General features: G+C 37.2%; 1 protein-coding gene across 6 annotated transcripts in view; it reads right to left on the bottom strand.

Moving 5' to 3' along the window:
- Window positions 1–18,657, bottom strand: part of CLHC1 (clathrin heavy chain linker domain containing 1) — a 56,477-nt gene that overhangs the window by 35,873 nt on the left and 1,947 nt on the right. For 3 of the 6 annotated variants that reach the window (XM_072635542.1, XM_072635541.1, XM_072635543.1), the window contains exons 2-4: window positions 8,327–8,594; window positions 5,162–5,349; window positions 3,048–3,181 (exon numbers count right to left, since the gene is read on the bottom strand). In XM_072635542.1, coding sequence (XP_072491643.1) covers window positions 3,048–3,181; window positions 5,162–5,349; window positions 8,327–8,509 — 505 coding nt within the window. In that variant the 5' untranslated portion in view covers window positions 8,510–8,594. Of the gene's footprint in view, window positions 1–3,047; window positions 3,182–5,161; window positions 5,350–7,625; window positions 7,753–8,326; window positions 8,595–18,657 lie in introns of those variants that run through there. The other 3 variants (XM_072635545.1, XM_072635544.1, XM_072635546.1) reach the window with 2 other exon arrangements.

The following is an 18,657-nucleotide window of genomic DNA, read 5'->3' as shown; positions in this document are numbered from 1 at the left end:
GGAATTAAAGTCTTTCTTTGAAAAAGGTGGGGGGAGAAGATGGCAGATAGGTCTATTCTTGACTCTCTCTGAACAACACATGACAACCCCTTACTAAAGAGTAAAGGCTTTATCTCTTTGCACTAATAATTCAGTAGGGTGAATATATACAGAAAAATGATTCAGGAATGACTTCAAAATCAATGATGAGGTATTTCTTGTCTATTAAAATACAATCAATCAATCTCTTTCTCTTTTTTTATGTGATGTTAGTAGCCTCCTTTTAAGGTCTAAAAAACTTTTTCTCAAGGATTTCATGATGTGGAGGTATGAGATTTCAAGGCAAAGTATAAGCAATTGGCTTCTTTCATTTCCTACTGCTAAATATATTTACCTACATGTTTTACCACAGTTATACCCTATACCCACTTAGCACCAAAATCAACAAGTACTTAAGGACATGTTGATATAACATGGGAGGTCCTACTGAGTTCTTGAATTTTCCTATACCCTCTATCCTCTGCAACAAAAACTGATAAAAAAGTTGCAGTTATTTTTAAAATAATATTTTGCAAATGCCTATCACCATAGTCTGGCTTAAGACACCATCACTCATCTGAAACTGCTCTCTCCAAAGTTACCAATGATCTCTTAATTGCCTATCTCTAACCAGCCTTTCCTCAGTCCTTATCCTTGATCAATATTCAGCATTTGACACAGCTGACCACCCTCTACTCCAGGATAATCCTTTCTCTCTGGGTTCTTGAGACACTGCTCTCTCGGTTCTCTTCCTATCTAACTGTAAACTCCTTCTCTAGACTCTAAATGTGGGTGTCCCCTGAAGCTCTGTCCTCTTCTCTCATCACCATTTCTTTTGGTGGTTTCATCAGTTCTAATGTGTTAGATATTACCATCTCTATAAAGGTGACTGCAAGATCTATATAACCAATTTCTCTCCTGAGCTCTAATCCCAAATCACCAACTGCCTATTGGATAGTTTCAATTTCAAACTGGGAGTCTCATAAGCATCTCAAACTCAACATATTGAAGACAGAATTCACTTTTCCCTACTGGTACCTAAACCACCCCATTTCCAAACTGTTCTATTTCTATTGATGGCAACACCATCCTTGTAGTCATCCAGAGGTAAACAACTTTGGAGTCATCCTTTACTTCTCACTCTCCCTTCTCAGCCACACATCTCCCACATGACGCCTTCTCTCCCAGCTTTTATCACCTTTCACTTGGGCTACTAATTGGTTTCCCTACCTTAAGTTGCTTCCCTTTTCCAATTCCTCCTCCACACATCTGCCAAATTAATATTCCTAAAGCATAGGCCTGACTACAACACTCAACAACATCCAAGAAGCTCCAGTGATTCTTCATTTCCTTTAGGGTTAAACTCTTTTGTTTGGCATTTAAAGTCTTTTATAACCTGGTTCCAATCTCACTTTCCAGGATAAACCAAACTGAACTCCTTTCTGTTGCCCATATACAGTATTCCATCTCTCATCTTTGTGCCTTCACACAAGCTGTCCTCTCTGTCTGGAATACACTTCCTTCTCATCTCCACCTTTTAAAAACCCTAACTTCTAAGCTCAGGTCAAATGCTACCTCCTACACAATGCCTTTCCCAGTCTCCACCCAGACTCCCACCCAGTTTGCCACAATAAAAATCTGTAATAAAGAGAAACTGTTCTGAGCATGATAAATTTATTAGCAAGGTTAGTAACTGCTAATAAATAAGATCAATAGATCCTCAGTAGCGAAAGACACATCTTGACAAAGCAGCTTTTTTACATTTAGTTATACAAGGGTAAGTGATACAGACTAAACTAAGACTGTAATCTATAGCAAAGGTAAAAGGTGTGCAAACATTTTGCTTAATCATGCTGACTCCTCATGAGGGGTTGCCAGAATCTATGATGATGGAAAAAACAAATTTAATTAACATCCTCTAAAAATTCCTGTGATAACTATTGCCTAGCACCAAGAAGGCCCAGAATGAGAGAAAAATATCTTATCACCAGATGACTCATCTTCCTTTTTTCCCTCCTCCTTTTCAAAGCATTGATTCCAACAGAGTGAGGAGCATAAATTCTTACAGACTCTATAAACTAAAGCATATCAAGTCTAAATCTGATCGGTAAATATTGATTCCAGTGATTAACTACAACCTTTATTCAATCAATCAATAATCTAAATTTCACAGAACCCATTTTATATTAATTCTGTATGTCTGTTTTATTTACTTGTATGTGTAGATATCAATTTGCCAAATGGACTGCAAGCCTTTTCTGCTCCTGATCTAAAACTCTAAGTTTAGCCCTAAGTGGCTTGGGGGTCCTTGGATTGAAAGTAAAACTCACTGCACATTTGAGCCATCAGCTGGCCTGTGGAAGGGGTGTGGATGCCCACTGTGCTGCTTCCGGTTGCTGTCTGTCCCCCTCTCCTGGCTGCCAAATGGGGAAGGGGGAAGGTTGGGTCTCCAAGAACAGGCCTCCTCCACTTTTGTCCTGCAGTTAATATTTTTAGACATTCTAAAAACCAAGCAATTTGTAGCAACCTCTGCTCCTTTTTCTTTTAGTGTCATCACCAAGTAAGGAAGTAAGGGGCCCTTACAGGCCTGAGAGTAATTCTGCATTTTCCTTATTTTATAGGTTTATCAGGAGTCTTTTTAAATGTGACATCTTGGAGTTAATGTAATACTGAAGACAGGGATTAAGTGCAACATATTTCAAAATCAAAGATATTTCTCCCACAATATATTCCACTACTACTGCATTTTTATAGGTTTCTGTCTTATCTTTGCAACCAGACTATACACTCGTGAAGGGTTTGCCACATCTTCTAATGTTTTTTGTTTCCTCCTAGAATCCATTAAATAAAATGGACACTCATGCTTGCCAAATAAATGTACACTTTTTTTTAAGGCAAATCTATATCCACCCAGATTAATCCTAAATCACACAGAATTTAATCTAGATATATGTGAATATAACACATTATAAAGGGAAACAGTTCAAACATCTCTCACTCTCTTTAAGATATCAAATAAAATACTGTACCTGGAATGGGCCTTGAAGGATTTATGGTAGTTGTTAGATAGTTTACTTCTTTTACAATGTCCTTTTTCCTAACTTGTCTTAATTTCTTTAGTTGCATTTGAATCTTTGAGGAATTGGCTTCAATAACCCTTATCCTGAATAAAAGAAAGAAAAAAGAAAGGATTTCTTTCACTTCCTCCAAATCACTCTGGATCACCAGAATTAGTTAAACAACATTGGTTAAATAGTTACTTTTATTCTGAATTGTCATCCTATTCAAAGTTACCTTGACTTTTAGTTACTGGTTTCAGATAATACTCAAGATTATTTGATACGTGGGTATTCACTAAACAGTGGCCTGAAAAAGTGAACTCACTTCATATTTTCTCATTGTAATTGTTACCAAAATTTCATACTGGGCATGATTACAATACTAGAAAGCAAGAATTCAAGCAGTTAGTATTTTTAATAAATAAAACCCTTTCTACTATTTATTCACAAACTACAGTCTAATCATGCCCACTATGTGCTTTCCTCTCTCTGCTCCCCTTTGGATGAACCGTGTGCTGATGTCTTGGTAATTTACAGCTATATAGCGTCACCAGAAGCACAGTGGTGTGAAAAGATGGTCTTTTATCAGAGGAATCAACAAGACTTTGTTTCCTTTTGTTTGCTAAACCAAAACTATACTTTCTGACATAACTTTTGCCACCTTTCTGTCAATCTTTGCAGTGAGTTCACGGAGTATCAAAGTGTATGTTAACTTGGTTTGGGAGGCATCAAGCTTTTCACAGAAATTCTGTACTTGTTTATCTCCTTCTACAGATGACACATAAGCTACATGAATCTTCATGTCAGGTCTTTTGTTTATTTATTCTCACCACGAACACTGTAAGACAAGGCCACCAAGCATCTCAGGAAAGGCGTTTTCTTACTGCCTTTGGTTACACAGAACTCTTATTTTTCCTCTCCAAGGAGTCGGGCTTCCATTTAGCAGTAGCTGTCCTTTATATTGTGCCTCAAGGTTTGCAAAGCACATGATGTATTTTATCTCATTTGGTCCTCACAATAACCTTAGGAGGTATTATTCTCATTTTACAGATAAGCATCCTGAGGCAGATAGCTGTTAAGTTACTTTCCTAGAGTCATATAGCTATTAAGTGTCTGAGGCTGAATTTGAACTTAGGTCTTCTTGGTTGCAGGTCCAACACCCTGTGGTACCACTATGGTGCCTATATAGTGCCACCTAGTTGTCTACCATTTGTCTTCTGCTTTCATTCATTGTTAGAACCTCAGTAATGAAATGTGGCTCAATTTCTCCAAAAGTATGTCACTGGATAAAGATTTCATATTTATAGTACTCAGACTTATGTTAGTCAATATATGAACTAAAAGCACTTAATTCTTAGCATCTTCAGACTTATTTTCTGCTATTCTACCATCAATGTGGAAGTAGAAGTCAAGCCTCACAAAACAGATTCATTTAAAATTTTTCCTTTGTTAAATAAAGTTAATACAAACTTAAGTATGATGGTAAGAGTGAGTTTTCCCAAGCTGCTTGCTTACCCATTGAATGCAATTTTCCTCTGTGACATGGCTAAGTATGAGAAGGGACAATGGAAATTCTGCAAACTGGTTCAAGATTTTCAATGCTGATTTAAAACTATTTACAAAGCTGATTTATTGGCAAATTTCTAGAACTCAAAAAAATCTGAGAAAATTTTGCAAGAATGAGCATTGTGCCACCTGACTGTATGCTATTAACTTGTGCACACTTCAGGACTAAAGCCCTTTCATGGAGGTAGTACAGCCAGGTTCAGAATTATAACTAATTCAAATATGTGAAAAATTACCTACAGAAAGCAATGATTCTCCAGAATACCTTACCTTATTTTAAAGAGTATTATAAAATTCTCAAAATTAAAATAAGTTAAATTTGCTTTAATTTAAATAAATACATGTATACATACATGGAATGTACTACTTTCATGAGATAGATATGAACTCCTGAAAAATCAAAGATATAACAATAATACCAACAGAAACATAGAGAACCACTAAACTACAGTTGTGCTGCCTAATTATTATGTAATCATTAATTCACATAATCCTTTAATCTAAACTAATATACTTACTTTGATTCAAGTTGGACTACTCTTTTCCTATGATATACCAGTGTTGTGGGCTCTGCTGCCAGAACTTTCAGCTTTCCATGAAGATAAAATGCATTTCTTTGACCCTTCTTTATTGTCTCAATGAATGAATCATATTCTTGTTTGATTGAAGTAAGAATAGTTTTGTATGCGGTGACATGCTCTATTATCTGAAAACATTATTTTCCTGACTATGGTACTAAATTCATTCTAAGAGAACATAAAACAAAAGCCTTGCAAACAGCATCACAAATCACTTTGAAATGATATGAGATTATAATTAAAATTGTGCACGTAAACATTTAGCAAACTTAAACTACAACTGGATTTTTAAATTTATCGCCAACATTTGCTGAGCACCTGGTGTGCAAACTATGTGACTAATAAATACGGTTGAGGGGGTGAGAAGAAATGCAAACAAGATAAAACAGTTCTTATCTTTAAAGATCTTAACATATGCTGGGAAAACTGGATATATCCTAAATATCGCCAGCTGAAGCTGATATCAGGCTAAGTTTTCTGAATTTTAGACAGTAAATCTCACTTAAAGCATGTTGATTTTTCTTTCCCCAAAGAATGGCATTTTATAAAATAAAAATACAAAAAGTAAAAGCAAAATCTAGGTGGGGCTCTTCTTTTCCGAAGCTGTTACAAGCAAACTCATTTAAAATATTTTAAATCTGAAAACATGCAGTGCCTGGGTTGCTAAACAAGAAGCAAAAATAAGTCTGTTGATGGATGTTCAGCATTTGGGGATTTTAACAACAGCAACAACAAACTTTAAAGACTTCCAGTGCTACTGTTTCGGTTAGGTGAACTATATAACCCCTAAAGTGTTTTCTTTTCTGCCTCAGCCAAAAAAACCTAAGTTGTTGTCTGAATGCTGGAATCTGTTCACCTGAGATACCTGAAAGCCTCGTTCTATCTTTCAGATACATTTTGTTATTTTATCCTCAAATCAAATTTTGTTTTGTAATATATTTTAATCTGTAAGTTCAAAGGGAGTTGTCTTTTGACAGTAGGCAAGGTATAATTCTTGAATGAATAGATGAAAACTGTATTTGTGAACCTAAAAGTATCAAGTTAAATGTCTGGTTATTTTACAAGTCTTTAAAAAATGTTGTCTCTGTGTGTGATAGGCAGGTAAAAATTAATCCTACAAATCCAGAAACTTCTTTTTGAAAACTTGATCTAATTATCACAGTCAATCATGTACAGTAATGATGTCCTGTCCAACTGCATAATACATGAGAATAAGTCAGATGCACCTAAGTAATGGTGACTGAAGACAATAGTGGTGTTTTGTTGGGGTTTTTTTTAATATGGGGCCTCCTTTAATCATGAATAATGGGATCTTTTAATACTGTCCTGGCTGCACGGTGTTCTCCTTGATCAGTATTAGGTTAAATGAAAGCTATTCTATCTATATTTAATAATATTCAAGTCAATTCAACAAGCATTTATTAAGTGCCTACCACTCCCTGGGGCAGCTAGGTGGCACAGTGTAAAGAATGCCAGGCTTGGAGTCAGAAGATTTGAGTTCAAATACAGCCTTAGACACTTACTAGCTTTGTGACTCTGGGCAAGTCAGTTAACTGTTTGCCTCAGTTTCCTCATCTACAAAATGAGCTGGAGAAGAAAATGGCAAACCACTTCAGTATCTTTACCAAGAAAACCCCCAATGGGATCACAAGGAGTCAGACATGACTGAAACTGAACAACACAAACAGCAACCACTTCCTCTCCTTGATCTGTCTACTATCACCACAAAATAATTATTCAAAGAATTAAATTTTTTAATTCTCACATGATTTGAGAGGCATAGTGGACAGAAAGCCAGTCTTGGAACCAAGATGATCCAGGTTCAAGTTTTACCAATGATATACTCTGGCTATGTGACCCTGGAAAAGTTGCCTAACTTCTCAGTTCCCAAAGCAATCCTCTAACTAGCACTACTGTTGTTGTTAGCACCATGAAGCAGCAGAGGAGGTGCTGACCAGAATTGGGCTGGGGATGGGGAGGAGCCTTCATCTGGGAGCTCCCTATGCTAATGAGCTCACAAGTCCCTGTCCCTTTCTCCTGCTATAAGAAAGGAATTGAGCTGGATGCTAGAGATACAAAACAAAATGAGTAGACCCCTGCCTTCAAAGAATTTACATTCTACTGGGGAAGCATCTCATCCACAGATAAGTAGATACTGAGCCCAGACAGCTCTGGAGGAGAGAGTGAGGCTAATGACCTAGCATGGCCCTCCCTCACTCAAATCCAAGTCAACTGCAAGTCATCATTCCCTGATGTCATGGTCCATCCTCAAGAATGAAGGACAAACACAACCTGTGACCAACAGTTTCTCTTTTGGCCAGCATCCCTCAACTCACTTCTCAAAGAGGCCTATTCACTGAATGGGTCTTACCTCACTCAAAGAGAGAACCTAAAAAGACCTTACCCTAAAAGGGCCAGGGTCTCCCATTGCATGCTGACTCATCTCCAGTCATTCTGATGAATATCAGGCCACTGGACACAAATGACTCTTGAGGAGAAAGTGAGGCTGGTGACCTTGCACAGCTCATTCAAACCCAAGTCAACTGCAAGTCATGTCATCATTCCCTGATGTCATGTTCCTCTTTAAGAAAGAAGTGCAAACACAACCTGTGAGATACTGAGCAATCTCAGGGGGCACCTTCACTGATGTAGGTGGGAAAGATCGGTAAAATCTATTGTAGGAGCTGGCAATTGACTTGAGCCTTAAAGTTTCCTGAGCCTGGGATTTCCAGAGGTGGAGGTAAAGAAGGAAAACATTTTAGGCAGGGAGATGACCTAAGCAATGGCACATAACTGGTACTTTCGAGTAAAAAAAAAAATCAGAATGAAGCTGGCCTATATAACCAGGTTCTGGTCTAAGAATCAAAATTGACTTATTTGAGGGAGAAATAATTGGGCTTAGGCTGAGTTAACAAGTACATATTTATAATCTACACTTATACTATATTGCATACCTATCTGTTCTAGAAACACTATACAATTTCCTTGAGTAGAAATAGAATCTATTTCACTAGAGACAGGTATAGTATTTGGAAGGTCAGAGAAGGACAGTCTCACACCGTCATTTATAAATAAATTTTTCAAATTCTTAAAGCACTATATTACCTTGTCAAATACATTTCTGTATATGATGAAATATTCATCGGCTGGTCCTTCATCAGTACAGCCCACTCTTTCGGTTTCTATAATTATATATTTTTGCATTCTTTCCAAAAACTCCTTATCATAATTACTAATTATAGGAGGGAGAATTGGATGTTTATTTATTGCAATCTCTGGAACAGACATTCCTTAACACTCTGTGCAACTGTTCCCGGATAAAAGTTTAACTCTGATCCTGTTTTTGCAACAAAGCCAACACTTTGCTCAAACCCTGAAAGAGAGAAAAAAAGTCATCAGAATAAAGCTTAATAGACAGCAACATAATCAAATTAATGCCAATTTTCTAATCTTTTTCAATTCATGTCAGGAAATTAAAATACTCATTTGTAAATGAATGCATATGGATGTCTCTGAGTCACAAAATCTATAATTATTGCACTTTTACGTATGGTCTAATACGTTCTTTTGGTGTCTCCCTCTAAAATCTTTCTCAAAACTCTTCCATCCTCTCTATTCCCACTATCCGCATTCCAGAAGAGGCCCACAATACTGAGGGATGTGGTACTGTTGCAATGCCTTCGAGCAGGTCTTGTCAATTCTACATTTCACTCTCCCAAATCCATCCTTCACACCTCTGTGAGGCTTTGCTTCTTTTGGTATCAGTGTCATACCTCTGTTTCATTGGCTATTTCCTATGAAGTCATGATGGCTGCCATATATATAATTTATAAAGTGTTATTATGGACAAATTTTACCTCATTTGATCCTAACAACTTACACTACATAACAAAGTACTATATTGTGGGACAGAAGTGATGTGGGTTCTCAAAGGCTATGTCAAAGAAACACACTCTGGAGGGCCCTACCAAACTAGGAACACCTGAAGTAAAGGTTCAGTGATGCACTGCATGTCTGCTGTCTGAGGACCAGCCTAACAAAGTTGAGAGAGACTTATCATCAGCTTATTTGCAGGATAACGAATTTGGGGCAGTATCAACTCTTGAATAATGAATGAAAAGTATTTATTCAGTACTTACTAAATTTAGTGTTGGGGACACAAAAACAAAAGCAAGAGAGTCTCTGCCCTCAAGGAATTTATATTGTAGTGGGGGAACAGCATATAAGGGAGTGGTCCTTTGGTTTGTGAACTCATAGGAAAGGTGTGTGGAACCAAAGGGAACACAATAATGTACCCTTTCCAGATGTAAGAGGCAAAAAGTGAGTGTCTCAGGCTGGGGTGTAGGAGAGAAGGTGGGAAGGGAGAAGACGGAATACAGGAGGGTGACAAGGTGACCAAGGTAAACAAACAGGTATAAGGGCAGCAAGGTTGCTGGTGAGGCTGTGGAGAAGGTCAAGGCATAGACCAATGCCTGACACCATACACAAGAATAAAGTCCAAATGGGTACATGATCCACTTATAAAGATTGATACCATAAACAAATCAGTGGAGCAAGGAGTAGTGTATTTATCATATTTATGAAGAAGGGAAAAATTTTTGACTAAACAAGAGATAGAAAACATTATGAAGTACAAAATGGATAATTTTGATTACATTAAACTGAAAAGCTTTTGCACAAACAAACCCAATGCAACCAAGATTAGGAGGGAAGCAGAAAAATGGGAAAGAATTTTTGCAACTAGTGTCTGTGATAAAGGTCTCATTTCTAAAATATATAAAGAACTGAGTCAAATGTACAAGAATATAAGTCATTCCCCAATTGATAAATGGTCAAAGGATATGAACAGGCACTTTTCAGAGGAAGAAATCAAAGCTATTTATAGTCATATGAAAAAATGAAATCACTATTGATTAGAGAGATACAAATCAAAACAACTCTGGGATACCACATCACACCTATCAAATTGGCTAACATGACAAAACAGGAAGATGATAAATGTTAGAGATGTGGGAGAGTTGGAACCCTAATTCATTGTTGATGGAGCTGTGAGCTGATCCAACCATTCTGGAGAGCAATTTGGAACTATGCCCAAAGGGCTACAAAAATGTGCATACCCTTCGACCCAGCAACATCACTTCTAGGAATGTATTCCAGAGTTCATAAAAATGGGAAAGGGTCCCACATGTACAAAAATATTTATAGCAGCACTCTTTGTGGTGGCCAAAAACTGGAAATCAAGGGGATGCCCATCAATTGGGGAATGGCTGAACAAGTTGTGGTATATGAATGTAATGGAATGCTATTGTGCTATAAGAAATGATGAACAGGAAGACTTCAGAGAAGCCTGGAAAGACTTGTATGAACTGATGCTGAGTGAAAGGAGAAGAACCAGGAGAACTCTGTACACAGCAACAGCCACAGTGTGTGAGGTCTTTTTCTGGTAGACTTACAACTTCATTGCAATGCAAGGATTTAAAAAATTCCCAATAGACTCTTGTGGCAAAATGCCTTCCACATCCAGAGAAAGAACTATGGGATTCTATCGCAGAGTGTAGTAAATCATTTGCTTTGGTATTACATTTTGGTTTATTTTATGCTTTCTTCCATTCATTTTAATTCTTATGCAACACGACTATGGTGAAAATGTATTTAATAGGAATGTATGTGTAGAACCTATATAAATTTGTATGTTGTCTCAGGGAGGAAGGGGGGAAAGAGGGGAGGGAGAGGGAAAAAATCTAAGTTATATGGAAGTGATTGTAGGACACTGAAAACAAATAATTTAAAAAAAGAAAAAAACAACAAAGAAAAAGATTTAGGTAGTTTCCACTGCTTAAAAAATATTGCCCATTTTTAGTGCTGCCTCTTTCTCTTTGATCCTTTTTAATTGGGGGAGAGGAATCAAAATTTTTTTTTAAATAGTGTTTGTTATTTAAAAGGTCATGGTATATACACTGACCTTTGATATTCAATGGCAAAGTGATAAGTAGAAAAAAAATTTCCTAAATTTCATGAAAATAAAGTATATGAGAGTTAAAAATAATAATATGCATACATATAAGCAAATACAACATAGGTAGAAAGGCAATTTGGGGAAGCTGAGATTTCTTAACAATTGGAGGTATCAGAAAAGTCTAATGCGAGAAAATATACTTTTCTGGTGACTTGAAAATACAATCAAAAGCACCTTAAACTGAAAAAGGCAAGGAAGAAAAATAGCACACATGTGTGTATACACGTACATATATTACTAGATTTGTGTATATAGTTGGTTGTTCTCCATTCTAGAAGAGGACCAAAATGATATCACTACATTGGGGTCAAGGTACAGTATATCCAACTACAGATGATCAAATATACAAGCTTAGAAGGCTCTACCACAGGTAAGGCACAAATAGTCCATATGAACATTTGGAGTGGAGATGTCTCTAAATTTGCACATCACACATTTCTTTTGAGTTACTGCAATTCTGCTTCACTCAAAGCACACAACACCTTCTTTGATGCAGACATGCCATGTAGGTGGTCTTTTGCCAGTGTCTCCCATGTCATGCAATAAGTTCCAAAGTTCTTCAGAGAGACCTTGAGAGTGTCCTTGTATCACTTCTGATCTCCATGCGAGCACTTACCTTGTGTGAGTTCTCTGTAAAAGTCTTTTAGGCAAACATACATTTCGCATTTGAACAACATGGCCAGCCCGCTGGAGCAGAGTTTAAATGCTTGGCAGTTTAGCTCAAGAAAGGACCTTGGTATCTAGTATCTTATCTTACCAAGTGATCTTCAGAATTTTCCTAAGACAATTCAAATGGAAGTATTTATTCTGCTTCCTGGCATGTCGCTTGGTAAACAGTTCAGGTTTCACAGGCACACAACACTGAGGTCAGCACAATGGCTCTGTAGACCTTCAGTTTGGTAGGCAGTCTAATACCTTTTCACTCCCACGCTTTCCTTTGGTGTTAGCTCTGGCAATGCATGAGTCAACCTCATAATCTATGTGGACATCCCTGGAAAGTATACTGCCAAGCATACCCATAGCATTCAAAATTAAACCTGCTACAATCAATGGTTGCATATGTGGATGGTGTGGTGCTGGCTGGTGAAGAACCTGCGCATTTTGGGTTTTGGGGTTTTTTTTGGTGTTAGTCCAAAATACGCAAAAGCAGTAGAGAATATCATTCCTGACTTTATTGTATCTCGGAGGCTGTACTGAGTGCACAATTATTGCAAACAAAAACCAACTCTCCCCCTGCTTTACTTTTGGCTTGTAGCCTTTTCAAGTTAAATAAATTACCATCAATGCACTTGCTGACCCTGATGTAGTTTTCCTTCTTGTTGAAAGCATCTGACAAAACTGCAGAAAATGTACTAAAATGCATGGGAGCCAACATAAGCCCTTGTTTTACTCCACTAGTGACTGTGTAAGTGCAAGAGCTTACTTGCACTTGCTATGTTTCATTGAGGCTAGATAGCAAGATACTAGAGATGAAAGAGATGACAAGTAGAATTATGCAAACTACAGTCTTACATACATATGTATGACTGCATGTGTATGTATGTGTGTATACATATATGTATGTATGTGTATATGTATATATACATCCAAGTTTAACTACAGTCTTCTTTAGAGTGGGGGGAGGGAAGGGGAAAAAATAAAGCAAAAAGTATACAGCAGAGAACAAAAGAAAACCTAGAAGGAAGCAAAAAATGCTGGGTAGCTTTGAAAACAATGTGTAATATTTATCATACAGGTTTCCTTGAAATGGAAATTTATTGTTTTATACTGAATCATTTCATGTTCTGCTGGGTACATGGAAATGTTCTTATTTTTCTTTTTCAAAGACAATTAAGAAGAATTTGGGGGGGGAAGAAAAGCAACCAAGCGGGACTCATAGGAAGACATAAGAGAAGATACCCTCAACATACCCTTGTGAGGAGATAGAAAGTCCCCAGGAATTACACATTGCAATGTTTTTGAACTTTTTCCAATGTATCAATCATTTGTGCTCACTTTTTTCTTTCCAAAAATAATATTTGTCATATGGAATGGCTCTTTGGGAGAGGAAAAGGGAAGGATACTGTAGCAGCAAGCACTCTAGCATATCCAGGATGGCTTGCTAGTATAGGTTCTTGGATCTGCTGTACTAGGAAAGCTGTTTAAGGGGTCAGCAATCTCTTTTAATTACATTCAAAACAGAGAAAATATAAGCTGAGAAATAAAGACCAACATACTGGGATTCTGTTTGACCATAATCAATATATACATCAGAGATCAACAGACAGATCCAACTCTCTGACCATTACATACATACATAGTTACCAGAGAGTAAAGCATCTACATCTGGGTTTTCAAAGGGGTAGAGGGTTTCTTAATGGCTACCCAGAGTCTCATCTGGCATACAAACCTTCTTCCAAAGAGTAAGCCCTCAAAGCAAAATCTCACCTTACAGTACATACAGAGCCAGAAGGCCTGGCTTCAGTGCCTAATTACCAAAAGGTGTGAAAGCCTTCAAGCAAGCATAACTCCCCATAAGCAAACTTTCCCTTTAAACAAGTTCCTTCTGCAATGGGCTCTACTTGAGGCCTAGTAATGGACAGGAGAAGATCTCTAACTCTTATTACAGATACACAGGATATAATGGTGATATATGAAGCAGAAAATATCATTAAAGCTTCTAATAAAGTGGGGGAAATACAACTGGGAAATGTTTAACAAAATAAAAATACAATGAAGATAATGTTAATTTGTGATTTTTTAAGTCAATATTCAGTCTACAGGGTCTGTTTCTTATTTGAGTTTGATACCACTGGTCTAGATTAGCATAATAAATTATTTTCTCCACCAATGATAATGGATCCACTACATTTGACCTCTACTATCACATTCTCCAGGGTCATGTATGAGGAAGTCAAAAGAGCACTGTTGATCAGTTGTTTCAGTTGTGTCTGACTCTTTGTGACCCCATGTGGGGTTTTCTTGGCAAAGATACTGGAGTGGTTTGCCATTTCTTTCTCCAGGTCATATTACAGATGAAGAAATAGGCAAACAGAGTGAAGTGACTTGCCCAGGGTCACACAGCTAATAATGTCTTTGGCTGGATTTGAATTCAGGTAGATGTGTCTTCCTGACTCCAGGCCCAGCACTCTATCCACTGCATCACCTCAATACCCGAAAAGAGCACTAAGGAAAACAAAAAAGATGGTAAGAGCTGTTGAACTAAACAAAGTAGGGAGTCCATTTCAGAGATAATAGTTTCGAGGTACTGATCTTCAAGCTATCTGAAAGCGGGGAGGATATCAACTGGAAGATTTCACAGACATTATTACCACGATAAAAACAACTGAGAATATATCAACAGCTACTGACCCCAATCTGCCCATTTTCCCATCCCCACAAAATCGTTAAGGATGGGAAGGAGGGGATCATTGAAGAAAGTATGAGACAACTTTTGCAAATTATATTCTTTACACACATATAATTGACTGAAACGCTCACAGCTAATAAGATCCCTCTGTGTTTACTGGCTACGAAAAAGCACTGGATTAAAGATGGTTCTCCAACAAGGCGTCTCTCATGTATACATGAAAATCATCTCAAAGTCTTTGTGGTTTACATGAGTTCCTAAAGGTGAAACAACAGAAATAACTTTGACAATCCTCTAATTATATAACTTGAGGCACTAAATAGAGAGGTATATTTACGCATTTATCAATGACTTGGAGAATAGCTAGCTCAAAGTTCCTATGCATGGTAAGCTTCTCCAAATGATATCTATAGATAATATTTTAAGGATGTCATCAAGCTCTAAAACATGAGAGAATCCTAAATGAGAACCACAACCCTTCAAAGGAGTTTGGAAAAACCAAGTGAGTGAAAAATGATTATTGTCTATACTATGATGTGAATTGTATGGACAGCCCACAAAGCTCTTCAGTATATCAACCTTGGACATTCATTGCAACTGGACAACGGAAGTGGGTGCAACATTGATTAGGAAGAAAATGCAACATTTTTAACATTCATATTCTTCTGGTGACATTGGATAGCTGCAAGTATTGGAATGTTACAAACTTGAAAAAGTTAAAAGTTGTGCATACCACCACAAAAGATGGATTATATGAAGAAGTAGACCAGATACAAAATGAGAGGAGAGATCACAGATAAAGTTTATGTGCTCCACTAATAAAAATATGGTATCTAGAGGAAGGCCTGAGAACATTAAGGGAACTCCCCCATGGAGCATTTTTAGGAAGATACAGACAGGACTTCATTGTGGTACAAGAAAAAGCACACTGGATTTGATGTTAGAATACATAGGTCCAAGTCTCAGCTTTGCAATTTACTCTGTGTGACCTCTTTAATATTCTGGGCCTCAATGTCTTCATTTTTTGGTTTGTTTTTTTAAGAGGTATTACATTGGAGGAACTCCTTTGCCATCTAAATTTAGGATTCTAAGAACTTTGAATAAGAGAGCAGGGATAAATTGCAATACTCAGAGTTGTAATAACTACCCACATTGATGAGATCATTTGTAGTTCTGTTGAAGTATATGCATCATATCTCCCTATGTGCATATTCTATGAGTATAGAGACTATCTTAACTAAACTTCATATTAAACTCAAAACCTAGCACAATGCTCCTTGCTCAAAATAAGTACTTTATTTTTAAAAAAATTTGGACTTAAAATATTGTTTCCCTTCCAGGAATGCAGTTTCTCTTCCCCTCCATTAAAATCCTATCTTGTTCTTCAAAGGTCCTTCATAAATTCTACTTCCTCCATAACTCCAGGCAAGATAGAGCTCTCCTCTTCCTGAATGGCTTTAGTATCTACTGTCTACACTATACATTTTGGTACCTTACTACATTTAGTCATCTTGTAACAGAAAGTAATATTAATAATAGCTCACATTTGAAAAGTTTTTTAAGGTTTACAATGCACCTCAGTCAAAATGAGACCTGGGAAAGACCTTAGTTTAAAAAGGTCAAGGTCTCCCACCACATCCTGGGCTATCTCCAGCTGTCCTGATGTATAGCTAGCCACTGGACTCAGATGGCTCTGAAGGAGAAAGTGAAACTAGTGACTTTGCACAGCCCTCCCTCATTTAAATCCAATTCACTTGCAGGTCATTGCATCACCTCCCTGAGGTCATGGTCCTCTTTGAGAGTGACAGACAAAAAACAGCACTTTATGTAATATCATTATTATCCTCATTTTAGAGATGAGGTAACTGAGGTCAAGAGGATTTGAATTCAGCTCTTCCTGATTCCAGGTCCAGAGCCCTATCCCACTTACACTATGTGGCCCGCTAGTCTTTAATATTTTTCAAATGTATAAAATCTTATCTCCTCAAAGAAGAACCTAACTTCATTAGAAGAACCTAACATAAATAGGCCTCTGCATCCATTCCTAACCCAAACACCTAGCCACAGGGCTAAACTCCTCACAGGTGAACAAACAGTTATTCTCATTTTTAACATTAACATACTAATAGCGAAGCTAGGCAGCTGGTCTTCTGCCAAATTTAATGATTAAATATTAAACAAATTTGGGACCCCAAAAGTCTTCATTTGGCATTAAAACATTCTATATTCCAAAATTATAGAGATTATCATCTGAACAAGAATTGGGCTATGATGCTAGTTCCTGGGTCCTATGTGAATAACCCCAAATAATCCCAATAGTTGTCAATTTCAAATCTAATATCTTTTAATAGTATAATGGATTGTAATATCCTGAAACCCCTAATTTAACTTTGTAAATCTTCCCAGTGAGTTACCCAGTAGCAGTAGTGGATTATGCCTAAATAACACCACTAAGTCGTTTAAACCAGCTCTTACCAAACAGGGGTAAAGGACAGTTAATTACTTCTTCTATACAAGGGACTAAAAAGCCCTGCTATCATTTTTTCCAACTCTACACATAAACTAAAAACCAGAACTACAGTACTGTATTCTATCCATTGCACACTGGCTTGCAAAGAGCTATTTTGTTAAATACTATGTCCCAGCTGAAACCAATGGAGCTGTCACTTTATTTAATATGGCCAGGGCTGCTGCCCCAAATTACATTCAGGTGCCACGTTTGTCTAACATTTTGTCAGAAATGTTTTTTTCTCTTTTTAAAAAAATAAATACTCTGAAAAAAGCAATTTATTGTATTAAAAAATGGAGAGATGTGAACTAAATGATAATACAACTGGATAAATTTATCACTGGTTGAATGGTCAGACTCAAAAGTAAAGTCATTAATTGTTTGAAGTCAACCTGGAAAGGGATTTGTGCATGTGTTGATGCTTCTTAATATTTTTATCAATGACTTAAAGGCATAGATGACATCCTTATCAAATTTACAGATGACACAAAGCCAAGGGTAGCTAACACATTGGATGATAGAATCAAGATCCAAAAAGATCTTGATGGAACAGAATGAGTTAAATAAAACAAAATTTAATGAATACTGACGCAAAATCATACACTTTGGCTCAAAAAATTAATTTTATTAAGTACAAGATGGGGACAGTATGAATAGACAGCAGTTCCTCTGAAAAATATAACAGTTTTATTGGACTGGTATCTTAACATGAATCAGTGGTGTGCTATGACAGCTGAAAAAGCTAATTCAATCTTGGGCTGCTTTAAGAAGTATAGCTTCGAGGAATAGGAAAACAATAGTTCCTTTGGACTCTGCCCTGGCTAGACAACAACTGAAATCTTTTGCTCAGTTTTGGGAACCACATTTAAGAAAGAACATTGAGCAGGAAATTACAAGAGAGTGAAGGGCTTCTAGTCCATGCTGTAAGACGTACAGCTGAAGGACATGAGATGTTTAACATTTAATAAATGCTTACTGATGGGCTGAGAAGAAGCAGCTCAGTACACTTGAAAGGTTTATCCGTGGAAGATTGAGAAATCATTTCATTAATGAATCAATAAACATTTACTAAGTGCCTAATATGTGCCAGGTACTGTGCTAAGCACTGAGGATAAGAAGAAAGGTGAATGATCACCTCTACTCTTAAGGAGCTCACAATTTAACTGGGCAGACAATGTGCAGATCACTATGTACAAACAAGTGACACAGATAAAACTGGAAATTATCCACAAAGAGAAGGCAATAGAACTAAGACATGAAAAGGCTTCCTGAGGGCAAAGATGAGGAAGGAGATCGTTCCAAAGAGGGGAAAAGGCCTGTAAAAATGCTTGGAGGCAGTAGCTACAATGTCTCATCCATGGAACAGCAAGCCGACCAACTTCATTGGACCAAAGACTATATGGGGAAGGAGAATATGGTAAAAAGGGAGAGGGGACCAATTTACGAAGGACTTTGAACGACAAAGGATTTTACATTTGATCCTCTTGATGAAAGGGTCCCAGTAGAGTTTATGGAGTAGGAAAGTGATGTGGTCAGATCTGTGCTTTAGGAACATCTCTTTG

This window comes from Notamacropus eugenii, chromosome 1, assembly GCF_028372415.1.
Source record: "Notamacropus eugenii isolate mMacEug1 chromosome 1, mMacEug1.pri_v2, whole genome shotgun sequence".
Lineage (NCBI taxonomy): Eukaryota > Metazoa > Chordata > Mammalia > Diprotodontia > Macropodidae > Notamacropus > Notamacropus eugenii.
This window is presented reverse-complemented; position numbering and strand designations above follow the sequence as displayed.